The sequence below is a fragment of the Cheilinus undulatus genome, linkage group 7 (assembly GCF_018320785.1).
Source record: "Cheilinus undulatus linkage group 7, ASM1832078v1, whole genome shotgun sequence".
Classification (NCBI taxonomy): domain Eukaryota; kingdom Metazoa; phylum Chordata; class Actinopteri; order Labriformes; family Labridae; genus Cheilinus; species Cheilinus undulatus.
In genome coordinates this window covers 654,817-679,766 of record NC_054871.1, presented here as the reverse complement: position 1 = coordinate 679,766, position 24,950 = coordinate 654,817, and the positions used below count along the sequence as shown (strand labels likewise).

The 24,950-nt window shown below is 43.8% G+C and overlaps 1 protein-coding gene across 9 annotated transcripts in view; it reads left to right on the top strand.

Moving 5' to 3' along the window:
• LOC121512006 (phosphodiesterase 4D interacting protein) overlaps nt 1-22,498 on the top strand; it is a 171,883-nt gene extending 149,385 nt beyond the window's left edge. For 5 of the 9 annotated variants that reach the window (XM_041790942.1, XM_041790941.1, XM_041790939.1 and 2 more), the window contains 9 exons: nt 244-368; nt 913-1,050; nt 1,156-1,260; nt 1,360-1,547; nt 11,452-11,583; nt 14,270-14,408; nt 14,534-14,580; nt 14,683-14,800; nt 19,429-22,498. In XM_041790942.1, the coding sequence (XP_041646876.1) occupies nt 244-368; nt 913-1,050; nt 1,156-1,260; nt 1,360-1,547; nt 11,452-11,583; nt 14,270-14,408; nt 14,534-14,580; nt 14,683-14,800; nt 19,429-19,580 (1,144 nt within the window). In that variant the 3' untranslated portion in view covers nt 19,581-22,498. The remainder of the gene's footprint in view (nt 1-243; nt 369-912; nt 1,051-1,155; nt 1,261-1,359; nt 1,548-11,451; nt 11,584-14,269; nt 14,409-14,533; nt 14,581-14,682; nt 14,801-19,428) is intronic. The other 4 variants (XM_041790938.1, XM_041790936.1, XM_041790937.1 and 1 more) reach the window with 4 other exon arrangements.
• Nucleotides 22,499-24,950: the final 2,452 nt, after the last annotated feature.

The following is a 24,950-nucleotide window of genomic DNA, read 5'->3' as shown; positions in this document are numbered from 1 at the left end:
GCAGACCTCATATTTTAGGGCCAGTTATAATGAGAATGTGATTTGACCTTGAAGGCCGGGTATAACTGTACCACGGGCCAGATTTGGCCCCCGGGCCTTGAGTTTGACACCCCTGCGTGTAGACCAGCAGATGACAACATGAAGATTTGGGCTCCATGATACTCTATTTTTTTAAAGTCCCTGTATTTTTTTCCATTATTTGCTCTGCTTTTCTTACCTTTTTTTATGCGATGCTGCCTTCAGACTCCAGCATGAGGTGAGCGTCCTCCAGCAGCAGCTGTCCGAGAGCCGCAGTTTGGTCCACAGTCTCCAGTGTGAGCTGCAGGTCTACCATCGAGTGTGTGGAGTTCCTGCAAACACACAAACAGGTAAGAAGTCGCCATATTCATCTGAAGCCTGCTGTCAGTGTAAGAAAGTGACGCAGCATGCAGGAAACCAGAGCGCAGTTATAGGAGGCCTCCAGAGAGAGTTGTGTTCATGTTCAGGATTTTATAACTACTGTTGCAGCTCTCACCATAATAAAGTTCATCTGCTAGACTTCCCCAGTGAAAGTCACACTTAGTAGTCCTTAGTAGCCAAACTCTTACCTTCATGCAGAAAGTTGTGTGATGAAAATGACTGCCATTGACTTGACTCTGCATGTAAACATACTGAATGTGAACACATCCAGTTATTATAGAGACAGAAACAGCTCATATGTGCTGAGATTTACTCTCTGAGGCTAACAGCATCTGTGTTAGGTCATCTCTGGTACTGTTACCTCTCCCAGCCCAGCCCAGCTAGGAACTGTCCCGTGGTGATGGCCGTATGTGAAAGGGGGAGTGTCCTAAAATCTAAGAGTTTTCTAGAGAGAATGCTAGAAAAGGGACAACGGGATTTTTGAATGTCTATTATTATCTCTGTGTGAATCAGCAGGCAAAGCCGACGATGGCGTCCAGCTAGGACACGGCGGAGCGGCGTTTGACCCCGAAGAGCTCCACGTTCAGCTGGAGCAGCAGCTGAGCCGACAGGCCGACGCCCCGCCTCGATCCAGGAGGAAACTCTTTAACGGTCAGCATGAAAAACTTACACTTTCAAAGCCAATACTGAATAAATCTGTGGTGGAGAGAGGAATATTTCTGCAGCTCAGTGATGGTAGACATGTTCTTTTTACAGACAACGTTCCCTCGCCGCCTGTGAGAGACACCGGCCTTGTCAGCCCGCCGTCTCCTCTCCATCCTGCTCACAAACGGAGAGAGGAAACAGGAGGAGACCATCAAGGTGAGAGAGTCTCACTCAGACCTCTGAGACCGTTTCTCTGCTTCAGAGTTTCATGTTATTCCACCCTGTTAACTTTGACCTCTTTACTTTCCTTCCCAGCATCCTCCACTCTTCAGGGTCAGGCCCCAGACGGCTCTTTTGCTAACTGTCATGGCCGCCACGCCGTAGGTCACATCGACGACTTTAAGGCTCTGCAGCAGCAGATCGTAGAGGGCGGAGCTCTGCTCAGAAAGATGGAGGTCGGCCTGAGTTCTCCGAGCATGACGCAGGAGTTCAGACTGCATCAGGTGAGAGAAACCAGAGTCACCAACACGAAAACAGGGCTAAAAACATCATGGTCTTCATCATAGTCTTCATCACGGCCTTCATCATGGTCTTCATCACGGCCTTCATCATGGCCTTCAACATGGTCTTCATCATGGTCTTCATCATAGTCTTCATCACGGCCTTCATCATGGCCTTCAACATGGTCTTCATCATGGCCTTCATCACAGCCTTCATCATGGTCTTCAACATGGTCTTCATCATGGTCTTCATCATGGCCTTCATCATGGTCTTCAACATGGTCTTCATCATGGTCTTCAACATGGTCTTCATCACGGCCTTCATCATGGTCTTCAACATGGTCTTCATCACAGCCTTCATCATGGTCTTCAACATGGTCTTCATCATGGTCTTCATCATGGCCTTCATCATGGTCTTCAACATGGTCTTCATCATGGTCTTCATCATGGCCTTCATCATGGTCTTCAACATGGTCTTCATCATGGTCTTCATCATGGCCTTCATCATGGTCTTCAACATGGTCTTCATCATGGTCTTCAACATGGTCTTCATCACGGCCTTCATCATGGTCTTCATCATGGTCTTCATCATGGTCTTCAACATGGTCTTCATCATGGTCTTCATCAGGGCCTTCATCATGGTCTTCATCATGGCCTTCATCAGGGCCTTCATCATGGCCTTCATCATGGTCTTCATCATGGTCTTCAGCATGGTCTTCATCAGGGCCCTCATCATGGCCTTTATCATGGCCTTCATCATGGTCTTCATCATAGTCTTCATCATGGCCTTCATCATGGCCTTCATCATGGTCTTCATCATGGTCTTCATCATGGTCTTCATCATGGTCTTCATCATGGCCTTCATCATGGTCTTCATCATGGCCTTCATCATGGTCTTCATCATGGTCTTCATCATGGTCTTCATCATGGCCTTCATCATGGTCTTCATCATGGTCTTCATCATGGCCTTCATCATGGCCTTCATCATGGTCTTCATCATGGTCTTCATCATAGTCTTCATCATGGCCTTCATCATGGCCTTCATCATGGTCTTCAGCATGGTCTTCATCATGGTCTTCAGCATGGTCTTCATCATGGCCTTTATCATGGCCTTCATCATGGTCTTCATCATAGTCTTCATCATGGCCTTCATCATGGCCTTCATCATGGTCTTCATCATGGCCTTCATCATGGTCTTCAGCATGGTCTTCATCATGGTCTTCAACATAGTCTTCATCATGGCCTTCATCATTGTCTTCAACATAGTCTTCATCATGGCCTTCATCATGGTCTTCATCATGGCCTTCATCATGGTCTTCAACATGGTCTTCATCATGGTCTTCAACATGGTCTTCATCATGGTCTTCATCATGGCCTTCATCACAGCCTTCATCATGGTCTTCAACATGGTCTTCATCATGGTCTTCATCACAGCCTTCATCATGGTCTTCAACATGGTCTTCATCATGGTCTTCATCATGGCCTTCATCACAGCCTTCATCATGGTCTTCAACATGGTCTTCATCATGGTCTTCATCACAGCCTTCATCATGGTCTTCAACATGGTCTTCATCATGGCCTTCATCACAGCCTTCATCATGGTCTTCAACATGGTCTTCATCATGGTCTTCATCACGGCCTTCATCATGGTCTTCAACATGGTCTTCATCATGGTCTTCAACATGGTCTTCATCACGGCCTTCATCATGGTCTTCAACATGGTCTTCATCATGGTCTTCATCATAGTCTTCATCATGGCCTTCATCATGGTCTTCATCATAGTCTTCATCACGGCCTTCATCATGGTCTTCAACATGGTCTTCATCATGGTCTTCATCATAGTCTTCATCATGGTCTTCATCATGGCCTTCAACATGGTCTTCATCATGGTCTTCATCATGGCCTTCATCATGGCCTTCATCATGGTCTTCATCATGGTCTTCATCATAGTCTTCATCATGGTCTTCATCATGGCCTTCATCATGGTTTTCATCATGGTCTTCAACATAGTCTTCATCATGGCCTTCATCATGGTTTTCATCATGGTCTTCAACATAGTCTTCATCATGGCCTTCATCATGGTCTTCATCATGGTCTTCATCATAGTCTTCATCACGGCCTTCATCATGGTCTTCATCACGGCCTTCATCATGGCCTTCAACATGGTCTTCATCATGGTCTTCATCATAGTCTTCATCACGGCCTTCATCATGGCCTTCAACATGGTCTTCATCATGGCCTTCATCACAGCCTTCATCATGGTCTTCAACATGGTCTTCATCATGGTCTTCAACATGGTCTTCATCATGGTCTTCAACATGGTCTTCATCATGGTCTTCAACATGGTCTTCATCATGGTCTTCATCATGGCCTTCATCACAGCCTTCATCATGGTCTTCAACATGGTCTTCATCATGGTCTTCATCACAGCCTTCATCATGGTCTTCAACATGGTCTTCATCATGGTCTTCATCATGGCCTTCATCACAGCCTTCATCATGGTCTTCAACATGGTCTTCATCATGGTCTTCATCACAGCCTTCATCATGGTCTTCAACATGGTCTTCATCATGGCCTTCATCACAGCCTTCATCATGGTCTTCAACATGGTCTTCATCATGGTCTTCATCACGGCCTTCATCATGGTCTTCAACATGGTCTTCATCATGGTCTTCAACATGGTCTTCATCACGGCCTTCATCATGGTCTTCAACATGGTCTTCATCATGGTCTTCATCATAGTCTTCATCATGGCCTTCATCATGGTCTTCATCATAGTCTTCATCACGGCCTTCATCATGGTCTTCAACATGGTCTTCATCATGGTCTTCATCATAGTCTTCATCATGGTCTTCATCATGGCCTTCATCATGGTCTTCATCATGGTCTTCATCATGGCCTTCATCATGGCCTTCATCATGGTCTTCATCATGGTCTTCATCATAGTCTTCATCATGGTCTTCATCATGGCCTTCATCATGGTTTTCATCATGGTCTTCAACATAGTCTTCATCATGGCCTTCATCATGGTTTTCATCATGGTCTTCAACATAGTCTTCATCATGGCCTTCATCATGGTCTTCATCATGGTCTTCATCATAGTCTTCATCATGGTCTTCATCATGGCCTTCATCATGGTTTTCATCATGGTCTTCAACATAGTCTTCATCATGGCCTTCATCATGGTCTTCATCATGGTCTTCATCATGGCCTTTATCATGGCCTTCATCATGGTCTTCATCATAGTCTTCATCATGGCCTTCATCATGGCCTTCATCATGGTCTTCATCATGGCCTTCATCATGGTCTTCATCATGGTCTTCATCATGGTCTTCAACAAGTCTTCATCATGGTCTTCATCATGGTCTTCATCATGGTCTTCATCATAGTCTTCATCATGGTCTTCATCATGGCCTTCATCATGGTCTTCATCATGGTCTTCATCATGGCCTTCATCATGGTTTTCATCATGGTCTTCAACATAGTCTTCATCATGGCCTTCATCATGGTCTTCATCATGGTCTTCATCATGGCCTTTATCATGGCCTTCATCATGGTCTTCATCATAGTCTTCATCATGGCCTTCATCATGGCCTTCATCATGGTCTTCATCATGGCCTTCATCATGGTCTTCATCATGGTCTTCATCATGGTCTTCAACATAGTCTTCATCATGGCCTTCATCATGGTCTTCATCATGGTCTTCATCATGGCCTTTATCATGGCCTTCATCATGGTCTTCATCATAGTCTTCATCATGGCCTTCATCATGGCCTTCATCATGGTCTTCATCATGGCCTTCATCATGGTCTTCAGCATGGTCTTCATCATGGTCTTCAACATAGTCTTCATCATGGCCTTCATCATTGTCTTCAACATAGTCTTCATCATGGCCTTCATCATGGTCTTCATCATGGCCTTCATCATGGTCTTCATCATGGTCTTCATCATGGTCTTCATCATGGTCTTCAACATGGTCTTCATCATGGTCTTCATCAGGGCCTTCATCATGGTCTTCATCATGGCCTTCATCATGGTCTTCATCATGGTCTTCATCAGGGCCTTCATCAGGGCCTTCATCATGGTCTTCATCATGGCCTTCATCATGGCCTTCATCATGGTCTTCATCATGGTCTTCAGCATGGTCTTCATCAGGGCCTTCATCATAGTCTTTATCATGGTCTTCATCATGGCCTTCATCATGGTCTTCATCATGGCCTTCATCATGGTCTTCATCAGGGCCTTCATCATGGTCTTCATCATGGTCTTCATCATGGCCTTCATCATGGTCTTCATCATGGCCTTCATCATGGTCTTCATCATGGCCTTCATCAGGGTCTTCATCATGGTCTTCATCATGGTCTTCATCATGGTCTTCATCATGGTCTTCAACATGGTCTTCATCATGGTCTTCATCAGGGCCTTCATCATGGTCTTCATCATGGCCTTCATCAGGGCCTTCATCATGGTCTTCATCATGGCCTTCATCAGGGCCTTCATCATGGCCTTCATCATGGTCTTCATCATGGTCTTCAGCATGGTCTTCATCAGGGCCTTCATCATAGTCTTTATCATGGTCTTCATCATGGCCTTCATCATGGTCTTCATCATGGTCTTCAGCATGGTCTTCATCAGGGCCTTCATCATAGTCTTTATCATGGTCTTCATCATGGCCTTCATCATGGTCTTCATCATGGCCTTCATCAGGGCCTTCATCATGGTCTTCAGCATGGTCTTCATCATGGTCTTCATCATGGTCTTCATCATGGCCTTCATCATGGTCTTCATCATGGCCTTCATCATGGTCTTCATCATGGCCTTCATCAGGGCCTTCATCATGGCCTTCATCATGGTCTTCATCATGGCCTTCATCATGGTCTTCATCGTGGCCTTCATCATGGTCTTCATCATGGCCTTCATCAGGGTCTTCATCATGGTCTTCATCATGGTCTTCATCATGGTCTTCAGCATGGTCTTCATCATGGTCTTCATCATGGTCTTCATCATGGCCTTCATCATGGTCTTCAACATGGTCTTCATCAGGGCCTTCATCATGGTCTTCAACATGGTCTTCATCAGGGCCTTCATCATAGTCTTTATCATGGTCTTCATCATGGCCTTCATCATGGTCTTCATCATGGTCTTCATCATGGTCTTCATCATGGTCTTCATCATGGTCTTCATCATGGTCTTCATCATGGTCTTCATCATGGCCTTCATCATGGCCTTCATCATGGTCTTCATCATGGTCTTCATCATGGTCTTCATCATGGTCTTCAACATGGTCTTCATCATGGTCTTCATCAGGGCCTTCATCATGGTCTTCATCATGGCCTTCATCAGGGCCTTCATCATGGCCTTCATCATGGTCTTCATCATGGTCTTCAGCATGGTCTTCATCAGGGCCTTCATCATAGTCTTTATCATGGTCTTCATCATGGCCTTCATCATGGTCTTCATCATGGTCTTCATCATGGTCTTCATCATGGTCTTCATCATGGTCTTCATCATGGTCTTCATCATGGCCTTCATCATGGTCTTCATCATGGCCTTCATCATGGCCTTCATCATGGTCTTCATCATGGTCTTCATCATGGCCTTCATCATGGTCTTCATCATGGTCTTCATCATGGTCTTCATCATGGTCTTCATCAGGGCCTTCATCATGGTCTTCATCATGGTCTTCATCATGGCCTTCATCATGGTCTTCATCATGGCCTTCATCATGGTCTTCATCATGGCCTTCATCAGGGTCTTCATCATGGTCTTCATCATGGTCTTCATCATGGTCTTCATCATGGTCTTCATCATGGTCTTCATCATGGTCTTCATCAGGGCCTTCATCATGGTCTTCATCATGGCCTTCATCAGGGTCTTCATCATGGTCTTCAGCATGGTCTTCATCAGGGCCTTCATCATAGTCTTTATCATGGTCTTCATCATGGCCTTCATCATGGTCTTCATCATGGCCTTCATCATGGTCTTCATCATGGCCTTCATCAGGGCCTTCATCATGGCCTTCATCATGGTCTTCATCATGGCCTTCATCATGGTCTTCATCGTGGCCTTCATCATGGTCTTCATCATGGCCTTCATCAGGGTCTTCATCATGGTCTTCATCATGGTCTTCATCATGGTCTTCATCATGGTCTTCAACATGGTCTTCATCATGGTCTTCATCAGGGCCTTCATCATGGTCTTCATCATGGCCTTCATCAGGGTCTTCATCATGGTCTTCAGCATGGTCTTCATCAGGGCCTTCATCATAGTCTTTATCATGGTCTTCATCATGGCCTTCATCATGGTCTTCATCATGGTCTTCAGCATGGTCTTCATCAGGGCCTTCATCATAGTCTTTATCATGGTCTTCATCATGGCCTTCATCATGGTCTTCATCATGGCCTTCATCATGGTCTTCATCAGGGCCTTCATCATGGTCTTCATCATGGCCTTCATCAGGGCCTTCATCATGGTCTTCATCATGGTCTTCATCATGGTCTTCATCATGGTCTTCATCATGGCCTTCATCATGGTCTTCATCATGTCTGCTTTAAGTCACAGTGAAGTCCCGTCTTCAGCAGACTGCAGCGTAGGCTTGTAGGAGTGGAGACGTCCACAGGCCAACAGGCGATGTGTTGACAAACCTTTAGGGCCAAGGAGACGTCGCTGTCTCTCTCCATTCACGTGTTCTGGTTTTCATTTGCCATTGATATTTTTATGTTTGTGTCCTTGATGTCTGAATAGTTTACATCAGTACTACTGTGTGTTATGTGTATAAATTAGACGACTGATGATTGGCTGATAGAGATGATCAGTTAAAGTCCCTGTAAAGTCAAATCTAAGTTTGTGTCTGAACTCTCTAGAAATGTGTGAATCTGGTTTCTATATACGTGAAAACTCTGAGATCTACATGAGACTGAATTCTGGATTTAGACTGTTAGAAAGTTTTTTACCTTTTTCCTGGCTGGGTTTTATGTGGGCGGGGCCAATATGTGGACTGATGAGTTCCTCCAACTACTGGACTGCCTAAACCTCAAACAGCACGTTGATGTCCCCACGCATTCCAGGGGACACACACTCGATCTGGTTATCACAAACTCCACCCCTGTCAATAAGCTACTGGTGTACGATCTGGGTGTGTCAGATCATAAGTCCATCTCAGTGGAGCTGCCATTCCCCTTCCCTTATACCAAATCCAAACAGCAGATCCATTTCAGAAACCTGAAGGACATCAACCCGGACACTCTGACCCTGGACATCCAACACCTCTCCTCAGTCTCAGAGTCAGTTGACTTTTACAACCAGTCGTTGAGCTCTCTCTTGGACCTTCACGCCCCCGTCAAGTCACGAACAGTCACCTTTGCACGCTCAGCGCCCTGGTATAACGGCAAGCTGCGGAAGATGAAGACGGCTGGGCGTGTCCTAGAGCGGCGCTCTAATGCATCTGGTTTGATGGTGCACAAGCCTACAGGGAGCATCAGAGGGTCTATGCAAAGTCCCTGAAGGATGCACGGTCAAAATTCTATTCTAACATGATCAACAATAACCCTGGAAACTCCAAGCAACTTTTCTCTACCATAAATCTCCTTCTCAAACCACAAACTCCCACGCACTTGGAGGCCACAGAGGAGAGTTGCAACAGCTACATCGCCTTTTTTAGAAAGAAGGTAGATACCATCCGCTCTCTCCTCTCCAGTTCCACCACCCCACCAGTCCTGACTGAACTCCAGCCTCAGACAGCCCAACCCCTCTGCTGCTTTCATGTCATCTCACAGCAGGAGGTTGAGGACATCATCAGGAAAATGAAGGCATCCACCTGTGTTCTTGACCCCTTCCCCACTGCTTTGGTGAAGTCAAACCTCACTGCTATCAGTCCACTCATCACCTCTATCATAAACCACGCCCTACAGGCCGGCCATGTTCCACCTCAACTGAAAACTGCTGTCATCAGGCCACTCCTCAAAAAACCTACATTAGACCCAGAAATCCTCTCCAACTACAGACCAATCTCCAACCTTCTATTCCTTTCCAAAGTACTGGAAAAAGCAGTTTCCATTCAAATCCATCATCACCTAAAAAACAACAGTCTGTTTGAAAAATTTCAGTCTGGTTTCCGCCCTGCACACAGCACAGAAACGGCTCTAGTAGGGGTCACCAACGACCTCCTGATGACAGCTGACACTGGTTCCCCATCCCTCCTCATTCTCCTGGACCTTACAGCGGCATTTGACACTGTGGACCACAACATCCTCCTTCACCACCTCACAGACACAGCCCTCAGCTGGTTCACATCATACCTCACTGACAGAACTGAATATGTTGCTCTAGGTCAGGCCAAATCCCATACCCACAGTGTCACCTACGGTGTCCCCCAGGGATCAGTGTTGGGCCCCACCCTCTTCACCCTCTATATGCTTCCCCTTGGCCATGTCATCAGCAGGCATGGGATCTCATTCCACTGCTATGCTGATGACACACAGCTTTACCTAAAAGTACCCCCACCCCTTCTGCACCACTGCCACTTTCCACCCTGACCACCTGCCTGGAGGAGATTGAAGCATGGATGAAGCTTAACTTCCTCCAGTTAAACTGCTCAAAGACAGAAGCCATCCTGATTGGCACTCCACACCAGGTCCGCTTATCCTCCATCACCAGCATCACCTTCTCCGGCCAAAACATACCCCTCTCCAAAACAGTCACCAACTTGGGTGTTCGAATGGATACCCACCTCTCTTTCGAGATGCACATCAACCACCTCTGCAAGACATCCTTCTTCCACCTCCGGAACATCGCCAAACTCCGACCCACTCTCACTCTCTCCGATGCTGAAAAGCTCATCCACGCTTTTGTCTCCTCCAGGCTGGATTACTGCAACACACTCCTCATCGGGATCCCTGGCCAGAGCCTCAGTAGGCTTCAATACATTCAGAGCAGCGCGGCCAGGATCCTGATGAGGGTGTGAAAGTACGATCACATCACTCCATCCTCAAATCACTCCACTGGCTCCCTGTCCCACTCCGGATTGAATACAAAGTTTCCCTCCTCACTCACCAGTGCATCCATGGACATGCCCCCCCCCACCTTAAGGACCTCCTCACCCCACAGACCTCCTCACCCCACAGACCTCCTCACGGACACTCCGTTCCACAGGCAACTACCTCCTCAAACCCCCAAAGACAAAGCTCCGCACCATGGGGGATCGGGCTTTCTCTTCAGCCGCTCCCAGTCTGTGGAACGCCCTCCCAGACGACCTGAGGGCTCCACAGACTGTTGATGCTTTTAAGCGTGGACTAAAAACCTACCTCTTCAGAAAAGCTTTTAGCTGGACTCACTCACCTTGCTGTTGTTTTATCATTGTGTATTTGCTATGTGCTCTTATCTGTTTTTATCTTGTTTTTAACCCTGTAGCATTTTGAGATTTTCTTTAAAAATATAAAGTGCGTTAAAAATAAAATTTATTATTATTATTATTATGATGATGATGTCATGAGCCCACATAATGGCCCCGCCCCTCTAACACTCCAATCTAAAACCACAGAGCAGTTCATCTCAGTCCAGTCTGTTGTTAGCTGAGGTAGCTAAGGTCAAGGGGCGGGTCTAATAGTGTGAGCGCTTTACTCCAATCAGATTGTATCATTTTTTAAATCTGAGAGGATCATATTTCTCCTGAGTGGGTGTGGCTTCACCTCATTCAACAGACACGCCCACACCATCCTGGAGCAGATTTTATGGCCTCATTTTCATGATTTTGAAGTTTAATTTTATAAACTTAGAGAAGTTTTATCTGACTGAAATTTGATTTAGAGGTTTATAACACAGTGAGCTGTCATACAACAAACCTAAGTACAGATTTATTTTCCCTTCACAGGGTTTTTAACCCTAGCATGTTGTTCTTTTTGTCTCTCAGCTTTCAGACTCCAGCTCTGTCCGGAAGCTTCTTTCTGACATCAAAACCCTTCGAGAGATCCTGGAGGAGTCAGACGCTCTGCTCAGAATGTTCTGGAGAGCAGCTCTGCCCGACAAGACAGAAACCAAACAGGTCAGGAAACCAACGCTACATCAGAAAATAATATAAATAATTATAAGAGATAACTAGGGCTGCAAGCGGCACTGAAGGGCTGAAGGGTGTGGGCCAGTGGCCCCGGTGTTGTTATAGTGGGGTGTAAGCAAACTTGTGTAGTGAGTAGTGTAGTGAGGAAACCCCATGTTACCACAGACTCATTTCACCTTAGAGGGATAGTTGGAAACCCCACAGTACATCTGGCAAAGTAACAAGGCAATCTGATGTAAAATTTCAAAATAAAAGCCTTCTCAAATATGCCATATTCATTGTGCAACTGCCTAACTTCAAATTGAAATAATTAAGAAACCGTCTGTTACCACAGACTCATTCCACCCCAGATTTGCTGAGGGGGAAAAGAAATTATTTTGTGAATAACAAAGAGAATGAATAATTAAACAAATAAAGGAAGAAATAATTAAATACATGACATGTCAGTGTTGGGAACAAATATTGGGGCGTTTCTATCCAAGTCTGAGCTTGGTTGGTTGAAATCAGTGATAGGAAGAAAAAACTATGACCTTGATTATGGGAAATTTGAAGGTAATCACATGTTCAGTATGAAAGTTACACATAATTCCTGGCAAGTTGACAAAATATTGAAGTGCTTGCTGTCTCCACTGAGACATCCTTCAAAAAAAGCCTCTGTTGTGAAAAAAAAATATTGAGGTTGTCTTTCTAAATCAGAGCTTAAAAGGTAAAGTACAGCAAGAGGACTGAAGATATGACTCCCTGGTGTTACTTCCTATTGTCAGTAGGGGGCGCTATGATGATTTTTTTGTATGTAGGTGAGTTCAGTGTGACACTGTTGTCTTGCTAGAGAATTTTGAAGAACATAGAATGAAATTTTAAAAAAGTTAGAAGGTGTTACATTCATCTGTCACCATCAAAAACTTCTTATTGTAATATTGCGATGAAGCTGGTGGACTTCCTGTTGGGATTTTGACATGGGTCCAAGAGGCTTTTAAGTCGGTCTGTTGATGATCTACATGCATACTAAAAATTATAACCCTGAGCGGAACAGTGTGCTGGGGCTGATTTTTTTGTTTACAACTCATGAAAAACACATGAAAAATCAGTGGAGCGAATGTTCAACCGACAGAAGGGGGCGCTGTGACAAAGTGATGACCTTGATGCATGAATGTATTCAGGACCAATGTGCATTTATCCTTGTGAAGTTTAGTGATGACTGAAATAAACACTAAAAAGTTAAAAGGCAATATTGATGAAATTCCACAGCTGAAAATTGACAAAAACGAAGTTCAAGTTTGTGCTCCGATAATGTCGCCGCCCTATGGTGAAAACTCACCAAGAGCACAACTTTTGGTCTCAAGGTTGTCTTCTTTGAGTAAAAAAAAAATCTGGAGTCAATCAGATGGAATCCCTTGGAAGAGTTCTTTCAAATATGACCCCTAAATTATGGCTTTTTTTGACCAGAAACAAATTTTTTTATGTGGCAACACGTGAAAAACACATCAAAAATCAGTGGTACAAATGTTCGCCTGGCAGGGGGGGCGCTGTGACAGAATAGTGATATTGATACATGAATGTATTCAGGACTAATGTGCGATTATCATTGTGGAGTTTGGTGATGATTGAAATAAACACTAAAATGTTAAAAGGCAATATTGGTGTAATTTCACAGTTGAAAAGTTTGTGCTCCGATAACGTCGCTGTCCTAGGGTGAAAACTCACCAAGAGCACAACTTTGGGTCTCAAGGTTGTCTAGTTTGAGTAAAAAAATTCTGGAGTCAATCAGATGGAAACCCTCGGACGAGTTCGTTCAAATGCGCAAAGTGTCCGTCAGTAAAAAAAGGCCAAAAAACACCAGATTTTGACCTTTCAGTGTCTGTAGTTCAGTTCCTGTACGTTTAAGAGGATGGTAACAATGTGATTTTTTTTTGCGTCTCATCATGATACATATGTGTACTGAGTTTCATGCACGTAAATATTACCCACAGCCCTATCTCACTTTTGGCGCCCCATAGAAAAAACTGCGTGACGGACTTGGACCGTGCCACCACCAGATGGTTATTTCTCACGGAGGACAATTTTTGAGAAAATAAAAAGGACTTTTTTACATATATTGAGGCCCTGAAAACAGGCTTCGAATTGCCTGAATTCTTTGGACAAACAAAACCCAATAGGGTCCTCGCCGACCCTTGGTCGGTGCTCGGGCCCTAATAGATAATAGGACAGAAGAGAAATATAGACGGACCAGGCAGCATGTTTATATTTAAACACCATGAAATAATAGGGAGAGCAGAACCAGTGGAATTTTGAAATCTGACATGACTGTTTCATGAGTTACCGCCCCCCCAACACTGGTCCGCTATGTGTAGTACACAGTCTGATACAGCAGGTGGCAGTATTTGCACATTTGTAAATCTGCTGAGATGAAGACAAAGAAGAAGAAACAACCCCTCAGGTTCATCTTAGTTTATGCTCTGTGTGGACCAGTCCATGTAGCCCTAGAACTTCACCTTAGCCCCCCATTCAACAGAAACCAGGACCCCTACTCCTAGATGTGCACGTGCAAAATTTAGGGGGGGTATTAGGGCTAAATAAACTCCCTCCTTTAACGCAGACTTTATCCAAAAGCTGACCACTTCTGTTGCTTTTTACCTGTTAATTTAGAAACAACTGTATGTTTGTGTGTTCGTAGGATCAGTCTCTGAGGGAGGAGGTCGTCTCTCTCCGTCTGAAGCTCGCTGATAAAGAGGAGGCTCTAAAGGAGGCCATGGAGAGACTGAAGAGCTCCAACCTCACCAAAGATAGCATGGAGCACTTTATCGTCAGCCAGCGTGAGTCACCCATGCTCCTGTTCACTCTTCGTCCTGTTCAGCCACAAATCTAGAATACCACAGGGAAATCCATTTTTAAATGAAATTCAATAATCCAGTCACTCACAGTCTCTTTGTTTCTGCAGTGTCGAGGACCCGGGACGTGCTGAGGAAAGCGAAGACAAACCTACAGGTGAGTTGATGACATTGCTGACAGAGTCCGCCTGTAGCTGCAGGGCTGAATTTAGAACAGAAAGTGAAACGTCTCTTCTCTTTTCTTTTGACTCCGGCTGAGTCTCCTCAGGAGAACGAGCTCAGGATTTCTTCCCTTCACCGTGCTTCTCTCTCCAATCCCCCTCCCTTCACCTGCTCCTCCCCACCCTCCTCTTCCTCACACTCCTGGTCCTGTAAAGGTACAGTCCCCAGGCTTTGCTGTGCAGTGTTCACATCCTAACAGCCCTGAGGCTGCGTGTGTTTGGTTTAAAACCTGATCATAACAGCTGAAAACTTTGATTCTGCAAGGTTTCAATAGGAGGATCCATGTTTTTCTCTTTGTTTGAAGCCAATTATAACAAACTACCAGAGCAACTATTGGCATGCAAGGAAATATTCATGCATTTCAAGAAATGAATTTTTCAAGAGGGAGTTTTTAGGATGCACATGTTTAAATCTCTGCTAATGCATGCTGCAAAAGGCAAACTAAGGGATGAATACGACAACGAGGAAAAGGTCGAGAAAGGCAGAGCTCCATGCAACACCAGGAAAACTGCAGAGCATGTTTGCAGGGGAAATATTTCTGCAGTATGGATACAAAATGTGTTGTTTGACAAAAATGAAACAGAGGTAAATTAAGATTTTAGGTCATAATTAACTAAATCATTGATAGTTTATTTTTCATCCCAGCAGTAAGCACAGGAGCTAATATTTTAGAGCAGGGGTCAGGAACCTTTTAGGTTGAAAGAGACATTTCTGCTGGAACCCCCTTCCAGAAAATCTTTGAAGAGCTGCAAAACACATTTGAACCTTCTAATGAAGGTGACGCTGTCAGTTAGCCTAAATCTTTGTCTATCGACAAAGCTGATTCAGCAGAGGTATGTGGCCTACTGCTCACCTATGGAAGAAACCCTCTCCTCTTCATCTCCTCTCTCTATGCTGCTGTCTGCCTGTCTACATCACATACAGGTGTGCAGTGGGAAAGATGAGTTTGGCATGATCAATAAACAACAGCATCTATGATCACTGGGTCACAGACTTCATTATACAATACAGTCAGAAGGACAAACCAGATTAAATATACGGGAGAGTAGAATCAGCTGTTTACAGCCTTTCTCCCACTCTGTGAGTGACACGTGTCAGCACCATGGACAGTGCCACATAATATGTGTGACACATGTCAGCACCATGGACAACTCCACATTATATGAGTGACACATGTCAGCACCATGGACAGCTCCCCATTTATGAGTGACACATGTCAGTGCCATGGACAGTGCCCCATTATATGTGTGGCATGTGTCAGCACCATGGACAGTGCCACATTATATGTGTGACACATGTCAGCACCATGGACAATGCCACATTATATGTGTGACACATGTCAGCACCATGGACAGCGCCACATTATATGAGGAACACGTGTCAGCACCATGGACAGTGCCACATTATATGAGTGACACATGTCAGCACCATGGACAGCTCCACATTATATGAGTGACACATGTCAGCACCATGGACAGCTCCACATTATATGAGTGACACATGTCTGCACCATTGACAACTCCACATTATATGTGTGACACATGTCAGCACCATGGACAGCTCCACATTATATGAGTGACACATGTCTGCACCATGGACAACTCCACATTATATGTGTGACACATGTCTGCACCATGGACAGCTCCACATTATATGAGTGACACATGTCTGCACCATGGACAGCGCCACATTATATGAGTGACACATGTCAGCACCATGGACAGTGCCACATAATATGTGTGACACATGTCAGCACCATGGACAACTCCACATTATATGAGTGACACATGTCAGCACCATGGACAGCTCCCCATTTATGAGTGACACGTCAGCACCATGGACAGTGCCATATTATATGAGTGACACATGTCAGCACCATGGACAGTGCCACATTTATGAGTGACACATGTCTGCACCATGGACAGCGCCACATGTATGAGTGACACATGTCAGTGCCATGGACAGTGCCCCATTATATGTGTGGCATGTGTCAGCACCATGGACAGTGCCACATTATATGAGTGACACATGTCAGCACCATGGACAGCTCCACATTATATGAGTGACACATGTCAGCACCATGGACAGCTCCACATTATATGAGTGACACATGTCTGCACCATGGACAACTCCACATTATACGTGTGACACATGTCAGCACCATGGACAGCTCCACATTATATGAGTGACACATGTCTGCACCATGGACAACTCCACATTATATGTGTGACACATGTCTGCACCATGGACAGCTCCACATTATATGAGTGACACATGTCTGCACCATGGACAACTCCACATTATATGTGTGACACATGTCAGCACCATGGACAGCGCCACATTATATGAGTGACACATGTCTGCACCATGGACAACTCCACATTATATGTGTGACACATGTCAGCACCATGGACAGCGCCACATTATATGAGGAACACGTGTCAGCACCATGGACAGTGCCACATTATATGAGTGACACATGTCAGCACCATGGACAGCTCCCCATTTATGAGTGACACGTCAGCACCATGGACAGTGCCATATTATATGAGTGACACATGTCAGCACCATGGACAGTGCCACATTTATGAGTGACACATGTCTGCACCATGGACAGTGCCACATTTATGAGTGACACATGTCTGCACCATGGACAGTGCCACATTATATGTGTGACACATGTCTGCACCATGGACAGTGCCACATTATATGTGTGACACATGTCAACACCATGGACAGTGCCACATTTATGAGTGACACATGTCTGCACCATGGACAGTGCCACATTATATGTGTGACACATGTCAACACCATGGACAGTGCCACATTTATGTGTGACACATGTCAACACCATGGACAGTGCCACATTTATGAGTGACACCTGTCAGCACCATGGACAGTGCCACATTTATGAGTGACACATGTCTGCACCATGGACAGTGCCACATTATATGTGTGACACATGTCAACACCATGGACAGTGCCACATTATATGTGTGACACATGTCAGCACCATGGACAGCGCCACATTGTATGAGGAACACGTGTCAGCACCATGGACAGTGCCGCATTATATGAGTGACACATGTCAGCACCATGGACAGCTCCACATTATATGAGTGACACATGTCTGCACCATGGACAACTCCACATTATATGTGTGACACATGTCAGCACCATGGACAGCGCCACATTATATGAGTGACACATGTCAGCACCATGGACAGCTCCACATTATATGAGTGACACATGTCTGCACCATGGACAACTCCACATTATATGTGTGACACATGTCAGCACCATGGACAGCGCCACATTATATGAGGAACACGTGTCAGCACCATGGACAGTGCCACATTATATGTGTGACACATGTCAGCACCATGGACAGCTCCACATTATATGAGTGACACATGTCTGCACCATGGACAACTCCACATTATATGTGTGACACATGTCAGCACCATGGACAGCGCCACATTATATGAGTGACACATGTCAGCACCATGGACAGCTCCACATTATATGAGTGACACATGTCTGCACCATGGACAACTCCACATTATATGTGTGACACATGTCAGCACCATGGACAGCGCCACATTTTATGAGGAACACGTGTCAGCACCATGGACAGTGCCACATTATATGTGTGACACATGTCAGCACCATGGACAGTGCCACATTATATGTGTGACACATGTCAGCACCATGGACAGCGCCATATTATGTGTGACATTTCCAGCTCAAACGTCAACAACCTGATCTTTTCTAGCACAAATGACTGATGCACCGGCTTAGTCTGAAACTTATCAAAGTTGATCATCGTTTTCACCTTCCCTCTCGCTGCTAAACCAGATTTCAGAAATTCAAAAATTAACTTGTGTGATGAGCAAAACTCTCGCTTCAGGTGTCATTTGTGACAAGACAGTGTCCACACCTTTGTTCCCAAGACAGGAAACCAACAGTATGCGCTGCACCATAGAGGCACGATATGACACATATTAAGTTGATAAAATAGGCCTGTTTGTAAAAATAAAGTTAGAAGTGAATGAAAGTGCTACTTTTTCTGCATAAAATATACAAAACTATCTCTATATAGCACTACAAAAATATTCTTCTAATGTAAAAAAATGTCCTTTATTTCAAATTTGGCACAGCTGCTGAGAGCCACTTGGGAGGGGCAAAAGAGCCGCATGTGACCCCGGAGCTGTGGGTTCCCGACCCCTGTTCTAAAGGGATGGACTCTCAGTGTGACCGGGGTGATGTGTGGCAGATAAAAGGATGTCTGCTGATATTTACAGCCAACATAATGAAGTACATTTCAACAGTTTAAATCATGTATCAGCCTTTAATATCAGTACAGCTGCTCTGTCAGGTGTGGGAGGTTTGTTTAGGGCCCCAAACAAAAACCAACCACCAGCCTGTCCACTTCCCCACTCCTTGCTCAGCTCTGATTGGCTCAGCCTCTCTCTGACAGCAGACACTGGTGATCTTTACTATAGGTCAGTGTGTATACATCAGTTTATGTTGGTATTGTTATGTCAGATATCTGCAGAATAACCATGCTAGACCATGCCAAACTGTACAAACCATCTGAATCAGACTGGACTGCTTGGTGGAACTGGACCACCTGAGACTGGGAGGATGTCAGGTTAACCTTGTTATGAGCCTCCTTCCACCTGTCTGGCCCTTCCTCCCCCTCTGGGTTCTTTTAATTTCAATTTTCTGTTTATTGCTGCAGAAATACAGAATCATTCCTAACATCTGGTTTGTGTTTCAGGTGAAAACGCCGGAGGCTTCTGTGAACTCACCTTCTCTCCTGGTTGGGGTGTCCTGAAGCCTCTGACTTCCTCTTCCTCCTCCCTCTCTTCTTCTGCTGTCCAGGGAGGAGCTCACCGACACCAGCGTCCCCTGCAGTCAGCCGTCCTGTAGTGCACCAGCCCCAAGATCCTCACCATTAACATCTACTGTTTGAACAGAAAATGCTGGAACGTTCTGGTCCTCTTATCAGCTGGAGGAACATTTCAGATGTCTGAGTGTGGACGAGTGTTTGTGTTGTCAGGTTGAGTACGGGGATGAGAGTTCATGTGAAAGATGACTTTATGGGTGTGAGGTGAGCAGGTGATACGAGGACGTCGACTGAAGAGAGCAGCTGGAGTTTGGTTGACGTTGGCTCCTGATTCTGAGCTTCTGACTGAGAATGTCAAAAATAAAAGTTTAGATTTTACCTAAAAATACCAAAGCAGCAGAGGCTGTATCATCAAGCATCTCTAATCAAGTCTGACCATTGTTGGCTCCAAAAACCAAGACTGTGTTGGACATTATTAGAAATGTCGGTTCTATGTCTCTGATAACTCTGCAGCTCCACAGACACACAGAGGATAGTTCAGTTACTTCAGTCAGGCTGTAAGGTCAGGATCAGGGACCTCAGGAGTCTCTTAGTCCTGGGCTGACAGTCTGAACTGGCTCTGGTCAGATAGGAGGCGCTGTTTCTTCAGTCTGTGAACCTTTCTAACACACAGTCAGCTGTCTGAGTCTCCTCGTCTCCTCTGTCTCTGTGTTCTAGTCATTTCTTCATCGACCTGGCGTTGTCGGCAGGATCTCAGTGGGGGACGTCACAGTGGCTAAGTCCACTCAGTGGAACTTTCAGAGGGCCAGCTTTTAGAATACTTGATGTAGACCTGGTCTATTGTGGTGTGGGGAAACAAAATCTGGTATAATGTTATTTTTTCATTTTAAATCTCAGTCTTCTTCTCTTCATCAGAAGCCACGTCAGCCTCGCTCTCTAGCAGGGATTTATGAAACAAAGATCCTCACCATGCCAGCAGAAGAGGGGCTTTAAAAGCCAAAACCAAACAGCAAAGTGCTTCCTGTCGGCCTCTGTGGAGGCTGGCGTCCATAGCTAGTGTGTAGGATAGTTGCATGAGCAGCAGAGGAAACAAAGCCATACTCTCAGAGGATATGGTAGCTCCTGTTTTATCCTAACCGTTCATCAGGAGTCATAGAAATGTCCGACTACTGACAGCGCTCTGGAGCTGCCAACAGTTTAGTAGTGTAGCTGGTAGAGGATGTTTTACTGCATTTACGACACAAAGTCAGGAACTTTTGCTCCAACTCATGAATATTTCTGTTAAATATGGAATCAGATGTTTTAGGAAATGTGGGTCCAACCCAGTTTGTCCTGCTGAAACAAAAACCTGCAGAGCTGAAAGTCTGCAAAATGAACCAGTGTTAGTAAAAACAAGCAAGCTTTAAAATATATGAACCATTTCTGTTTAACGTGCACGGTCCACGAGAGATGACATTTCAATTCTAGAACCAGAAAATGGACCACGTTTGTTTTTTAGATTTGTCTTTAGTTGTATTTCTTTTTTAGCTAAATTTGTGAATATTTTTAGAGACTGTATCTCCCTGAGGATGACAATCACTTTTAGGAAAACTATGAATTCTTATGCATCTTAATTTTAGGATATTTTTTTAGAACTTCTGCAGGATCTCTGACGCTCACTGTGCTAATAACCCTGGCTGGAGTTTGGTATTTACACTGGCTTTATTTCATTTGAGTTGTGTTTTCTGTATAGTAGGGTAGCTCTTTCTTTTGTGCATGAACTGTGGCTTCACTGCCCTTCGTTACTTTGAGGAAAATATGCAATTTTTGGGTTACTGTGCAATAATATGCTGCCTTCAAATGGACCTTGTAAGTCACTGAGCAGAGGAAAGGCTCTGGGTTGTAGAGTTTAGTGGTAACTGTGTCAGACTAATGCCGAAAAAGGCTTTAAATTTGAAAGTGCAAACTGTAAATAACACGGGGACTGGAAAACAAAGAGGACGAGCTCCAATAAAACTCACCATGGCTGCTTTTGGTGGCTACAATCTGATGTCAGAGAGCTCCACCATCTTTAATACATCTCTAAAACATTCGACATTCAGCTTACACCGTCATGGATACCATGAAGAGGACGATTCTAGGAGGATGGTTCTAATTGGACGATTCTAGGAGGACAATTCTAGGTAGATGATTCTAGGAGGACGATTCTAGGAGGACAATTCTAGGTAGATGATTCTAGGAGGACCATTCTAGGAGGACATTTCTAGGACGATTCTACAAGGACGGTTCTAGGAGGACGATTATAGGTGGACGATTCTAGGTAGACGATTCTACGAGTACGATTCTAGGAGGACAATTCTAGGTAGATGATTCTAGGAGGACAATTCTAGGTAGATGATTCTAGGAGGACCATTCTAGGACGATTCTACAAGGACGGTTCTAGGAGGACGATTATAGGTGGACGATTCTACGAGTACGATTCTACAAGGACGATTCTAGGAGGACGATGGTAGGAGGACGATTCTAGGTAAACGATTCTAGGAGGATGATGACGGTCCATTTCCTTTGAGACGTGCTAAACATGAGCCCGTTTGAAGGCACCATAATTCTTGATGCATTTTGTGGCTGTTCGGGTTGTTAAGTGCCATGTTTTCTGTTTATGTTGAAGAATATCTGCAGCTTGTCGACAATCGGTTTCAAGGATTTCTAAAGACCCTCCACTGAATCAGAGTTTCATACAATAGTAGAAATGTTAGAGCCTAAAAGAGCTCTAGAGTTGAACATTTAAGACCAACCAAAGCAGACGACTTCTCCAGCATGAATCAGCGGTGTAAACGGATCTGGGAGCCTAATCTCCATCAGCGTCTGTGTTGAAGCTCGGCTCACGGATTTACAGACTAAAGACGAGAGTCGCTGAGAGTTCTGAGGCTGTTGGACAAAGACCAGCTGTATTTCTATGCATGTTCTCTTTATAAAAATGTTTTGGGCTAAAAGAAAAGAAGGTTTGTAATAAAAAGGGACAAACAGCATCAGCACTGCTCCTGTGGTTTCTTTAAAGTTTAATACAGCAGAGTAATATCAGAGAAAAGTGGAAGAAAGTTCAGGAAGGCTGGGACTGAATGACATCAGTTTACCTACTGCAGCACTGTTGGAGCAGGTTTGTTTTACATTACAACATAAAACAGGAAGTTAGGCAGAGGATGATGAAGATCAGACAAAAAGAATGAGACAGATGAAGAATATGTAGACTTAGACTAGAAATCAAATATAACAGAAAGACTTAGAGTAAAGACCATCCACACCAGGGCCGCCGTCTCGGCTTTCCTTCCACACAGGAAGCTGATATCTGCGTTTACGTCGAAGTCTTCCCATCCAAATGCTGGGATGAACTGTGATGACGATTTCAGGAATTTCCACGGATATTTTAGGGATATTTGATGGTGAAAGGTTTGTGTATTTTGGAGAGTTGCGTTGGAAGATTTTGGGGAAATTGGCTTTAAAATTTCAGACATTTTCATGGAAATTTGGAACTTTTGGGAATTTGATTGGAGGTTGGGGGGATTTACTTAGAATGTTTTTGGTACTTTTGTTGAAATTTGGGGAAAAAATCTGTAGCTGTTTGGAAATTTAATTTTTAGAATAATATTTTCAAGAGTATTCATGGAAAATTGAGGGAATTTGAAATTATTGAGTATTTTGATTGGAAATATAAAGTTTGGAGTAATTTGTTGGGATATATTCGGCAGTTTTATGGGAACTTGGGAAGTGTATTTGTAATTTTTGGGAATTTGATTCAAGTGTTTTTTCGGGTAATATGCTTTGAAATCTTTGGGAACTTTTGTGAAAAAGTGAGGACTTCATTTGTGGATTTTGGGGGATTTTCATTGGGAACTTTTGGTGGTGTCCTTGAAATTTTTTTCCATGGAAATTTCAGGGGATTTGTTTGAATTAGGGAAATTGTTTAGGGCATTTTGGATCATTATCATGGAATTCTTATCTGGAAATTTCTTTAACATTTCTAAAGGAGGGGGCTTCAGAATTATGGGGGAATTGTTTGAAAATTCAATCGGAATCAGAAATTTACCAGGACTTGGGAATTTTTTAAAAACATTTCTTATTTCAGTTTCACTGAAACATTTGGAAAAGACTTGTATACGCTGTGGGATACTTTCTGAGAATATGCTTTGAAACTGTGGAACACATTTTCTAGAATTTCTGTTCAGTCTTTCATAAATAAACGATATTTAACACCAGCGCCTTCCTCTCATCCTGTAGCTTCAGTGATAAATCTGACTTAAATGTCAGATCAGCCAGAAACATGTCAAACGTGTAAAATCACCTGTACCAGCTATTCCTATTACCTCCCAGCAGGTGGCAGCAGACTCTAAACAATCCCATGATGTCAAACTCCTCACTGACACTTTCCTGCACGTGGACACACATTAAAGATTTACACAGGTCAAAGGTCAGAATGAAATAAAATCCATCATCATGTTTAATGTTAAAGCTGTAAGCTCAGTGTTGACGGATTCTGCATCGTTTGTGGGTTTTGAGGAGAAAATCTTCAGTCACGCTGTCAGCAGGTCAAGCTCAAATCCAGAACCGGAAGGAAGGAGGCGTCCTGTCAAAATAAAACCACACTGTTTATAACAAGCTGTTTGGAATAACCACAGTTTAAAAGAAAAAGGTAATGTTTTATGTATTATTGGGAAAATAATCTAACTGCGATATTTTTCCCCAATATTGCGATTTGATATGTGATTATGTCTCAAGTTCCTCATTTTATGTGTTTTCTCTTAAACAACAGCAGTAAATGACTGTATTATAACCAACACAATATTAGATTAAACAAGGCTGATCAATTTTGAAGAAAATATCTATATATGATGATTTTGACTCTTGTTGCAAATCGGATATGAACTGTTGTCTGAAAGGGAGTCATTTTTGATGTCATTTGTAAGAAAAAAGTACAAAAATGAAGAAAGTTGGCTTTTTTGTAGATCATTCCTAAAATGGCACTTAAATAATTGCATGGTATGTAATGCATAATGTCTCTGCAGCAAAAAAAAAAAAAAAAAATAAAATAATAATAATAATAAAATAAAAATAAAAAATCAAACTGGTATTTTGACACAGATTTCACATTAAGAAATTATTGCACCTTCTGGGATTTGAAAATTGCAGCAGGCCATATTGTGATTTAATCTAATTTTTGATTAATTACCCAGCCCTACAGTAAACTATAACATGTCTACAAATTCACGACAAGATTCTGTTCCTCTTGTTTCTCTTATTGGTGTGGTAATAACTAGTAAAGATGGATTAGGATTGCAATTTTATTTTCCAAGATTAAACATTAAAGTCAGATTTCTAACATTAAAGTCAGAATTAGGAAATCAAAGTTACAGCTTTAAGTAAAAATTCTGGGGTCAAAGTCAAACTTCTGAGATCTAAGTCAGAGTTCTGAAATAAAA